Source organism: Falco rusticolus, chromosome 4 (assembly GCF_015220075.1).
Source record: "Falco rusticolus isolate bFalRus1 chromosome 4, bFalRus1.pri, whole genome shotgun sequence".
Taxonomy (NCBI): domain Eukaryota; kingdom Metazoa; phylum Chordata; class Aves; order Falconiformes; family Falconidae; genus Falco; species Falco rusticolus.
The window spans coordinates 13,581,056-13,591,491 of record NC_051190.1 but is presented as its reverse complement, the minus strand read 5'-3'; the positions used below and the strand labels follow the sequence as shown (position 1 = coordinate 13,591,491).

The window sequence follows — 10,436 nt, the reverse complement described above, 5'->3', positions numbered from 1 at the left end:
ACTGTGGGGCCACCCGGGTGGCCGTGGGGGCCCATGGCATGGGGGAGAGGTGCAGCAGTCTTGCTCTGTAACTTTATTCACGCAGGGGGGTGCCCCACAGCCCCCCTCCTGCCCACGGCTCCAGGGGCAGGTGGAGGCTGGGTGGGAGAGGCTGGGGGCTCGGGGTGGGGGTGGTCCGGACCCCTCGGGGCGGGGGGGGGTCACTGGCAGGTGTTGTAGATCTGGACCTGCTGGTTGATGGTGGCCAGCACCTCCCTCATCCTGGCCTCCAGCCCGCCCAGCTGGGCTGCCTTGGCATCCAGCACCCGCTCATTCCGCTCATATGCCTCCTCCAGCGCTGCGGGGACAGGGAGAACATGGGTCAGCCTGGACACCTGCCACCCTGACCCCCTGGACCCCCTGCCCTGGCCTCACCTCGCAGCCTCTGCAGCTTGCCCTGGGCATCCTGCAGCAGCCCGGCAGCCTCATCCCGCAGCTGCTGTGCCCGGCTGCCTGCCTGCTGTGCACCCTGTGCCCGGTGCTGCACCAGCTCCTGTGCTGTCCGGTACCGGTCCCGCAACGGCCCCTCCAGCACCTGCTGGGCAGCGGGGCCAGTCAGTGGGACCCCTGGGAGACCCCCATGGCCCCCCAGAACCCCTGCTCACCCACCTGCTTAGCCTCTCCGGCTCGGTCCCGCGCGGTGCCAGCCACCTCCTGGGCACGTGTGGCTGCTAGGCTGTTGTTGGCACGTTTCACCTTCAGGGCATCCGTCTGCCCATCCAGGATCCCGATCTGTCCCATGGCACCTGCCAGCCGCTGCTCCGCGCTCGCCGTCTGCACCTGCATCTGGGGAGAAGCAGTATGGGGGGGGGGGGGGCAGCCACGGTCAGGGTGCCCCCATGGTGGGGACAGGGCCCTGCCCACCCCCATGGGGCTGAGGGCATGGGGACCGAGCCCTTACCATGCCAAGAGCTCTCTCACTGTGCTGGATGTCACCAGCAGCATGGTGCAGTGCCTGCTCGGCCATACCCTGGGCTTGCCGTGCCTCCTCCAACGCCTGCCGCACTGCCTCAGCTGTGCCCCGCACACCCTCTGCCCGTGACCTGCGGCCAGGGAGGCATTGCCTCAGCACCAGCTGGAGCCAGGGGTCCCCGGGGGGGCTGTGCTACCACATCCCCAGGCTCACCTGGCCCGCTGGGCATCCTGCAGCAGCTGCCCAGCCTGGTGCACGTCACCAGCTGTCTGCTCCAGGATGGTGTCCACGCTGGCCAGGCTGCGCACCCGTGTCTTGATCTCCTCAGCCAGGCGGTGGATTTGGGACGGCGCCGCGGGGAGTGACAGCTCCAGCACCCGGCTGGCTACCACCTCGATGCTCTCGGGGTCAGCCCCCTCCTCTGCGGGTGGGAGCTGTCAGTGTGTCCCCTGCAGCACCCTGGGGCAGAGGGGACAGGCAGACCGAGGGGCAGCAGAGGGCAGAACCACGGGGAGGGAGTGTGGGGCAGGGCAAGGGGGAAAGGGGGTGACTGGGAGGCACAGGATGTTTGGGGCAGGGCAGGGACCATGCAACACAGCATGGGGCAGGAGCTGTGTGATGTGGTGCAGTGCCATGCCATGCCGGGGTGGTACAGCCCACATGCAGTGCGGGGACCATGCAGTGTGGTGCGGTGCGGTGCAGTGTCAGTGCAGTGTGGTGCAGGTGCAGAGCCACACAGGGCTGGGCAGGGGCGGCCAGCCCCCCAGCACGCCAGCACTCACGGCTCAGGAAGGCCTTGATGTGGCTGATGAGCTCCCGCAGCTCCTTGTTGGAGCTCTCCACAAGGGCCCTGGTTTCATTCGCCTTGTCCAGAGCCGCTTGTGCCCGCAGCCGGGCCTCATCTGCCTTCCCCTTGGCCTCAGCTACCTGAGCAGGGACAGAGACCCTCAGCACCAACCCCAAGGGCTGGGGGGCACGGCTGTGCCACCTGCTCCCACCAGCGCCCGTGTGCCACGCACCTTGTGGGAGAGCTGGGCCATGTCACCGGCAGCCCGCCGCAGCTCCTCCTGGGCATGGCGTGCCCGGTCCAGAGCACTGTCAGCTGTGGATGCGGCCCCGCCGCAGCTCAGACCCCCACAGCGCCGTCCCCCATCCTCGTCCCGACACCCGGCTCCCCCGCAGGGGCTCTCGGCACAGGGTACGTCGCCCGTCGCACCACAGACCTGCAAGGCAGCACAGGCTCGGGCCGGCTCTGGGCACTGTCCCCCTGGTTCCCTCCGCATGTCCCACCTTCTCATTGAGTGTGTGCAGGCTCAGTGCCTGTGCCCTCGCTGCCAAGTCCATCAGCGCCCGCCGACTGGCTGCATTTTGGCGATTGAAGTCATCCCGGTGGCTGGCCAGGAGCTGCTCGGCACGGCGCCGGGTGGCTGCTGACATGCTAACAGGGCTGGGCACAGCACGGCTGGAGGCGTCTGCCCAGCGCTCGGCCTCCCGCGACTCCCAGTGGGACTGGCGGATGCTGTCATAGGCGCCTGGGGGTGGCAGGGGCCCTGTCAAATCCCCGGCCATGGCCCCACCACCCCGGCCCGACTCGGTGGCATGGCTCACCGAGGAAATTGGAGGTTTTGAGGGCATGCAGCCGCTGCTCCAGGTCCTGCAGGCTGTGGTTGAGGGCACGAGCACCCCGATCCACCGCGCTCAGCATGTGACTGGCATTGAAGTTGGCATCCTGGGTGGCTGTCAGCTCCCCCTCCAGCCGCGTCAACCTCTCCGTCGCCTCTTCGATCTGCCGCCTGCAAGGGAAGGGGGTGACAACCCACCCCCGGGGACACCCCGGGAGCCATGCCCTGCATCGGGTGCTCACCGCAGCCCCTCCGTGGCATGTGTCAGGTGGGCGGCGGCAGCAGCGGTGGCATTGCGGGTGGCCACCACATCACGTACAGTGGCCAGACTCTCCTCCAGCCGTTGGAAGGTGCCCCCGAAGGCACTGGCAGCCCCAGTGTGCTGCAGGAGGCTGGCCCGCTGTGCCAGTGCCCGGGTGCGGGCAGCCAGGTCCTGCACCACCCGGTCCCAGTCCCCAAAGCAAGGGTGACAGGGCTGGCAGGCAGGAAAGGCACCGGCAAAGCCCCGGGCACACTGGTCACAGCGGACTCCAGAGATGCCAGGTCGGCATTCACAGTGGCCACTGCCACGGTGGCACTGGGCAGTGATGATGCCATGGGGATCGCAGTCACAGGCTGTGGGAAAAGCAGTGTCAAAGCACCGTGGGGCCTGCCATGGTCCCCCCCACCAGCAGTGTGGCTCTCACCTCGGCACTGGTGCTGTGGGTCACCCCAGTGGTGCTCCTGGCAGTTGGCGCAGGTCCGGCCCCCAAAGCCCGGCCGGCACGAGCACTGCCCTGTGAACTGAAAGCCACAGCACGGGCGAGGCCGGCGCTGCTGCAGCATGCCCCCAGCCCCATCCCATCCACCATCCCCTGTCCCTGTTCCATCTCACCTGGTTGCAGGCAGGTGTCAGGGCGTGCTGGGGGTGACAGGCGCAGGGCTCGCAGCCCTGCCCACTGCCCAGGTTCCAGAAGTTGGGGCTGCAGCGATCACAGCTCTGGCCCTCCACATGGGGCAGGCAATAGCACTGCCCACTGCGCCTATCACACTGGCACTGCTGGGGCCCACAGGTGCTGGCATCAGTGCCCAACGCGTTGCAGGAGCAACCTGGAACCAGATGGGCACTGAGCGGGGACAGGGATGGGGACAGGGACAGGGAGATTGAGAGGGGATGGGGACAGGATGAGGAAAGGGACAGGATGGGGATGAGACTGGAATGGAGAGGGGATGGGGGTGCAGATGGTACGGAGACACAGGCAGGGATAGGATGGCAGTGGTTAAGGGTGGAGGCAGGAGGGAGACAGATTGGACAGGGGTGGGGATCATTTGGACGTGGGAAGGGAAGAGCTGATGGCGATAGGATGGAGATGGGACAGGGTCAGGATACAGATGGGATAAGGATGGGATGGGGACAGAGTCAGAGTGGCAGTGGGGACTGCGATGGCGGATGGCAATGGGGACAGTAATGGGCATGAGATGAGCATGTAGATGGGATGGGACAAGCTGGGCATGGAGACAAGGATGGGGCTGCAGTACCAGGACTGGGCAGAGGAGACAGCCCAGAGGACCCCACAGCACTGTGCACGAGCAAGGGCAGCCATGGGCAGCTTGGTCCCCAGGGCCATGCTGGGCTCTGGAGCCTAGTCTGTCTTGGCATGGCCATGGGTACTCACGCCTGCAGCTGTGCCGTGTAGCATCCCCATAGTAGCCAGGCTGGCACTCGGCGCAGTGGGGCCCCGCTGTATTGTAGAGGCAGCGCAGGCAGCGTCCTGTGTGCCGGTCGCATGCTTCCGGGTCCGTCATGTCGATGTTATCGTGGCACTGGCAGGGCAGGCAGCGCCCACCAGGCTGCAGTGGGTCCCCGTAGTACCCAGGGGCACACTCATCACAGCGGGGACCTGCAGGCACAGAGTGCTGGGCAGTGCCCAGGGATGGGGAACCCCTGAGGGCACTGACCGTGCTGAGGTGGGCACCCACCTGTGTAGCCAGGGCTGCAGTGGCAGACAACCTGCCGGGAGCGGCTGTCCTGGTAGCAGGAGGTGGCGAACTGGCGGGGGCTGCCAGGCCCCTCAGGGCAGGGGCAGGGCCGGCAGTGCTGCCCAGAGCCCAGCGCTGGGTTCCCAAAGTGCCCAGCTGCGCACCTGCGGGAGGCAGTCAGCTGGGGCCAGGGCGGCTGGCAGCACCCTGCCTTCTCCGGGCACACACATTTACCTCTGGCACCTCTCGCCGTCTGTGTGGTCGCGGCAGCGCAGGCAGCTGCCTGTCCAGGGGTCGCAGTCCTCGGCGTGCCCGTTGCACTGGCAGGGCCGGCAGGTGGGGAAGCCCCAGTGGCCGGGCTGGCAGCGGTCGCAGCGTGGGCCGTGGGCACCTTCACGGCAGGAGCACTGCCCCGTGGTGCTGTCGCAGACAGTGCTCACTGACCCCTCACTGCTGCACTGGCACGCTGGAAGGCATGGCACCCACACTGTCTGCCCCCAGGCCGCAGAGAGCATCCCTCCCTGGTGTCCCCAGCCCTGGGGTGCCTGGGCTCCTCTCCGGGCTGGGCCGGCACAGCCTCACAGCACTCACCTCGGCACCCACCGGGCCCGAAGCCAAAGGTTCCTGGGAAGCAGCGGTGGCAGCGCCGTCCCATGACATTGGGTTTGCATTGGCACTGCCCGCCCTGTGGCTGGCACTCGGCGCTGAGTGAGCCCTGGGGGTCGCAGAGGCAGGCTGCGGGCAGAGAGCAGGGTGAGCACCAGCTGCCATGGGGTGCAGGACAGGATGTGGGGCCATACTCACGCAGTGCCCCATCATGCAGGATGGCTGAGAGGCTGTGCAGGAGGCTGGAGCAGGGCTCGGCCACAGGCGAGGGCCCTGCGGTGTAGAAGGGCTGGGCGCAGCGGTACCGCTTGAAGGTCTCCTGGCGCTCCATGGAGCTGGGGTCACCCGCGATGAACATTTCCAGTGAGGAGTAACGGGGCATGAGCACCAGCTGGGGGAAAAAAAGCCAGTGGGATGTCATGCCCATCTCTCCCTGTGTCCCCTGTGCCTGCATCCTGCTCCACCAAAGGGTTGCAATCCCCCATGGCGCTGCCCCACCACCTCTCACCGAATCAATGAGCACACTGGTGGTGGGATCCTGCTGAGCATTGGCACAGCCCAGCTCCAGGCGGAGGGTGTAGGAGACACCCCGCTCCAGGCAGACAGGCTGGGGAAGTACCACATACCTGGGCAGGAGCAAAGCAGAGCATGGGCAGGTGGGTGCCTCCCATGAGCCCCAGCACAGCCCAGTCCTGGCAAGGCACTCACCTGGCACCAGAGGGGAGGCTGGTGGAGAGCTGGTCATCAGCTGGGATGGTGTTTCCACAAGGGCTGCTAGCGGAGACCGGGCGGGGGCGCAGCACCCTCAGCCTCACCTCCTGCCAGGGCTCTGGGTGCTACCAGCAGAGAACAGGCTGTACCAAAAATGCTGTCCTGCACTCCCCGCTACCATCCCCCAGTCTGGCGATACATCCCACCGCCAGCTTCACCATCTAATGCTCACCTGGGGCTCATACCGGATGATCACATCATACTCAGTGGAGAAAGGCACGTTGTTCACATGAAACTCCACCCAGCCGCCTTCCAGCATGCGGGCAAAGCCTGTCCCCGTCCATGAAGCTGGATGGTCCGTGGGGGGCTCACGCTCCACCACCGAGCCCTGGTGTGAGATGGGACCACAAAAATTGCCTTAGCCGGCAGCAGGGCAGAGTGGTGCGTGCTGGGTTAGGGACCATGCAAAGAGTCGCCCACTGCCCTGCTCTGCTTGATGTCCCCCCCAGGGACACCTTTGTCCCTTACCTGATGCAGCTGAGCATCCTCAGACTCGTAAGTGTAATGGTCCAGGTTGATGTGGTAGAAACCAGGCTCCACCTGGTTGCACTGTCGTCCCACCACATGGCTGCGGCACCGGCACTGTCCCGTCTCCACGGCGCACCTGGTACCCCAGCGACACCATCACCCCCGATGCCAGCAGGGATGCCCCTTGGCCCCTGCATCCCCATGAAGACTCACAGGTTGTCGCGGGCACCTCCCACATCACAGTTGCAGGGTCGGCAGCCTGCGATGTCATGGCTCAGCCCCCAGTGCTCAGGCTGCAGAGGGCAAGGGTGTCAGGGAGCACCTGGCTGTGGTGCCGTTGTCCCAAACACTGTGCTTGGCCCCTAAGCACCATGCATGGCCCTGAGCACTGTGCACAGCCCCCAGCACAGCCCCACTCACCAGGCACTGGTCGCAGTTGCGCCCGGTCACCAGCCGCTTGCAGAAGCACTCGCCACTGACAGGGTCACACTGGCTGCCTTCAGCCACTGTACCACGGGGGTCACACTGGCACCCTGCATGGAGAGCCAGTGGCGTCTGGCAGGGTCAAGCCACATACCCAACCCTGGCGGGTGCCGCCCCAGTACCTACGCTGGCAGCCCTGCGGGTTGGCAGCACTGAGGCCGAAGAAGCCGGGTTTGCAGCGGTCGCAGCGGGGACCAGCCACGTGCTCCTTGCAGCGGCACTGCCCCGCAATCAGCCCGCGGGCCGGGTCGTCAGCGCCGTCGCACAGCCCACCCTCTAGAGAGCCCTCAGGGTCGCAGTCACAGGCTGGGGGCACAGGCAGGATCAGCACCCTGACCCCACAGCCCACCCCACACAGCCTGTCCGGTGCCGCGCACCCCCTGGCACCGACCTCGGCACACTGCAGGGTCCCGCAGGTCCTTGCTGGGGTCCTTGTAGTAGAAAGGCTTGCAGAGGTGGCAGCGGCGGCCCATGGTGTTGTGCTGGCAGCCATCGCACACGGCCCCACTGGTGTTCCCCGTGGCCAGGAAAACGGCCATGTCGAAGTGGCACCGCCGCGAGTGCTCGTTGCAGTCGCAGCCTGTGGGAACAGCACCACAGCACAGCATGCTGCACCCCAATCCCCTGCCCGCCAGGCAGCACCCCCAGTGCCAAACCTCCCCAGCCCCGACTCCCCCTACCCTGGTATGTAGCCCCCAATCCCAAACCTCTCCAAACTTCCAGCCTGCAACATCCCCAAAGCAGATCTGCAGGATGCCAGTCCCCACCCAACCTCACCCCAGCATGCAGTACCCCAAAACCCCTGGCATGGCGCAGCCTGCCAGCCCCGGCACCGGGGTCTCCGAGCCAGGAGCCAGTGCCGGCACAGCTACTCACGGCGGCAGGCGTTGGTGCTGGAGCCCTTGGCCGGGCGCCAGGGCAGGTCCTGGTAGAAGTCCTCGCATCGCTCGCAGTTCAGCCCCTGCGTGTGGTGCTTGCAGACGCAGCGCCCGTGCACCTGCCAGGATGCCATGGTGAGGGGCTGCAGAACCAGGCAACACAGCTACCTGACTCCAGAAGGGCACGCAGGGCCTGCTTGCCCTACCATGCCATCGGCGGGGGCGGGGGCCCCGCTGAGTGGGGCGCACTCAGATGCGTGCCCGTAGCAGAAGCAATTTCCACGGAGCACCAGCTCATAGAGTGCGTAGTAGTACTTCTCCCGGATCTCCCGCCGGGTGTCCAGCAGGTTGTCCCCCAGCGTGTGCAGCTTGGTGAGGTTCACTCGCAGGTTGGTGACGCGCAGGAGGTCTGGGGTGGAGAGAGACCGGCATTGGCACGGGGTGTCCGGGCTTGTCCATGCACGGCTCGGCTCTGCTGGGCATGACTGGGGTGGGCTGTGCGTGGCCACAGGGGGCTGTGGGTGGCATGGGGTGTCCATGCAGAGCTGCACACCATCGGGCTGGGCTGTGTGTGGCTTTCTATGGCACAGCTTGTTGGCACAGAGCTGTGTGTGGTTTGGCTCACATGCACCTGGTTGCACAGGGCCAGGCTGGGCTGTACATAGCTGCGGCGCTTCAGCTCCCGTGCATGTGGTTGTGCACGGTCAGGCTGTGCACTGGGCCAGAGCTCTCCAGGTCCCCCAGCAGATGAGGGCTGGGACCCCACCAGAGCAGAACAAGCGTCCCGGGCAAAAGCACCTTTCTGGGTGGTGGGGCACTCACTGCTGGGGGCTCTGCATAATGGGCACTGCCCGGGGGCCCCAGCAGGACTGGATGGCTCCCCGGGGACTGCAGCTTCCCAGCAGCCCAGCCCTGCAGATTCCTCCCCTCCTGCTCCCGGCCTAAATTTAGCCCTGGGTGATTAACCCACTGTGTCCTGCGTCTGGCCTGGCTCCTCTGCCCATCACCAGTGACCCCAGCCTGCACCACAGCTACTGCTCAGCACTGGGCTTGGCTCCAGCACAGCCATTCCCCTCCTCTCAACCTGAAGCTGCTCACATAGGGCAGGGTGCAGGGGGGCCCCAAGCCCCCCCAGGCTGGTTCTGGCCCTGACCCTGCTGTGGGGCTCAGAGCTGGGAGAGAGCAGCCAAAATAGCTGCGCTCAAAATAGAGCAGCCAGGCAGGAGCCCAGGGCAGACAACTCACTCTGGATGGCAGGGCTGTAGGGGTCTCGGATGGGGATGGCGGGGTCCAGCACCCGGTAGATCACCTGTGGGGACAGTAGGGCAGTGAGGGGAGAGCAGCGGGGAGTCCCCCGACCCTCCTGGGGCACTGCCAGGGCCTCACCTCCCCCTCAGTGGAGGGCTCAATGTCAGAGTAGCGGGACTCGCAGACAACGTCGTCAATACGGCGTGGGGGTCCGCGGGGGACATGGGGGAAGGCAGCAGCACAGTCGTAGGCAAAGTAGCGATAGACCTTCCAGCTGCGTCCGAAGTCGGCCGAGCGCTCCACCAGCATGGCCGCAGGGCGGAAGGTCTGCGGGACACCCAGCTGGGACAGGGGCCAGCCCCACAGCCCCCGCAGGTCCATCCCATCCCATCCCATCCCGTCCCGTCCCGTCCTGTCCTGTCCTGTCCTGGGTACCCACATGCTGGGACCTACCTTGAAGGTCATGATGAGGTGGGTGAAGTGGAACTCAGCCTCCAGGTCCAGCTGGATGCTGACGTGCTCCACGCCTGGGGACAGCACATGTGACTTTGGGGAGCATCCACCTGTGGGTCCCTGGGGCTCGTCCCCCCAGCCCGGCCACAGGCCAGGGGCGCGGCTGCAGCCGCTGGCTGAGTCACACTTCCTCAGCGTGGGAGGAAGGGAAGAAGAGCCCCCCGGGACGCCCTGCCGCCCCCGCCTGCCGCTCACCATTCTCCGACTGCCACCAGGCTTTCTTGGGGCGGGGGGCGAAAGTGGTGACCACATTCTCGATGCGGTGGCTGTTTGTGTTGGCACGGGCGTCGTAGGGCCGCCTCGAGTCGCAGACGAAGCACTTCTTCTCCTCCTGCGAGCAGGAGGCTCAGTGGTGCGTGTCCCCATCCCCATCCTGTCCCACTCAGCCCCACCCGGTGCCCTCGGTCCCCGTCCTGCTCACCTGGAGGTGGCTGACGATGCAGTAGGGCTGGGGCCGGCGCAGCCCGCAGGTGGAGGTGGCGCTCAGGCGGGGGGCTCGCCCCACCAGCAGGTCCCCGGTGGCCGGGTAACAGCTGCCGCGGGCGCAGCCCTGGGGGGGGTCGGGGGCCGGGGCTCCACCAAGCCCTGCGGGGCAGCGGACGGCTGAGGGCGCGGGGTGGGGGCACACCCGGGACCCCCCCCGCCGCCGCCCGGGGCCCCTTCCGCGGCCACCCGGAAACAGGGCGGCGGGGCCGGGCCGGCCCCGGGTCCCGCTGCGGGGGGCGCACACTCACCGGCCAGCAGCGGCAGCAGCAGGAGGGCGCCGGGGCTCCGCATGGCGGGGGCGCGCAAAGGGGGCGCAAAGGGAGCGCTCGGCAGGTGCCTGGCGGTCCCGTCCCGTCCAGTCCCGCCCCGCCCCGCCGGGTCCCGTCCCCGTCCCGGTCCCTCCCGCCCCCCTCCGCGCTGGGCGGCGGGCGCAGCGCTCGGGGCTGTGCG

The 10,436-nt window shown here is 67.1% G+C and overlaps 1 protein-coding gene across 1 annotated transcript; it reads right to left on the bottom strand.

Annotated features, from left to right (window-relative positions):
• Positions 1-59: 59 nt before the first annotated feature.
• Positions 60-10,384, bottom strand: LAMB2 (laminin subunit beta 2). The gene is made up of 33 exons (XM_037385974.1): positions 10,235-10,384; positions 9,922-10,085; positions 9,696-9,831; positions 9,441-9,514; positions 9,126-9,314; positions 8,985-9,048; positions 7,946-8,148; positions 7,738-7,858; positions 7,253-7,441; positions 6,988-7,167; positions 6,799-6,911; positions 6,592-6,671; positions 6,379-6,514; positions 6,083-6,238; positions 5,848-5,975; positions 5,648-5,765; positions 5,338-5,530; positions 5,125-5,268; positions 4,768-4,999; positions 4,534-4,697; positions 4,230-4,454; positions 3,449-3,663; positions 3,261-3,357; positions 2,817-3,189; positions 2,561-2,745; positions 2,243-2,484; positions 1,972-2,175; positions 1,735-1,879; positions 1,166-1,373; positions 941-1,082; positions 649-825; positions 415-574; positions 60-337 (listed from the first exon to the last, which is right to left on the bottom strand). The coding sequence occupies exons 1-33, from the start codon at positions 10,275-10,277 to the stop codon at positions 201-203; spliced, it is 5,337 nt and encodes a 1,778-aa protein (XP_037241871.1). The 5' UTR covers positions 10,278-10,384; the 3' UTR covers positions 60-200.
• Positions 10,385-10,436: the final 52 nt, after the last annotated feature.

What these genes read in the sequence shown, in the direction of transcription:
- LAMB2 (XM_037385974.1), bottom strand. Translation starts at nt 10,277, where the DNA reads ATGCGGAGCCCCGGCGCCCTCCTGCTGCTGCCGCTGCTGGCCG. An exon ending in ACCTCATCATGACCTTCAAG is followed by an intron (nt 9,315 to 9,440) that starts GTAGGTCCCAGC and finishes GGTGTCCCGCAG; the next exon opens with ACCTTCCGCCCTGCGGCCAT. An exon ending in TACACGGCACAGCTGCAGGC is followed by an intron (nt 3,664 to 4,229) that starts GTGAGTACCCAT and finishes ATCTGGTTCCAG; the next exon opens with GTTGCTCCTGCAACGCGTTG.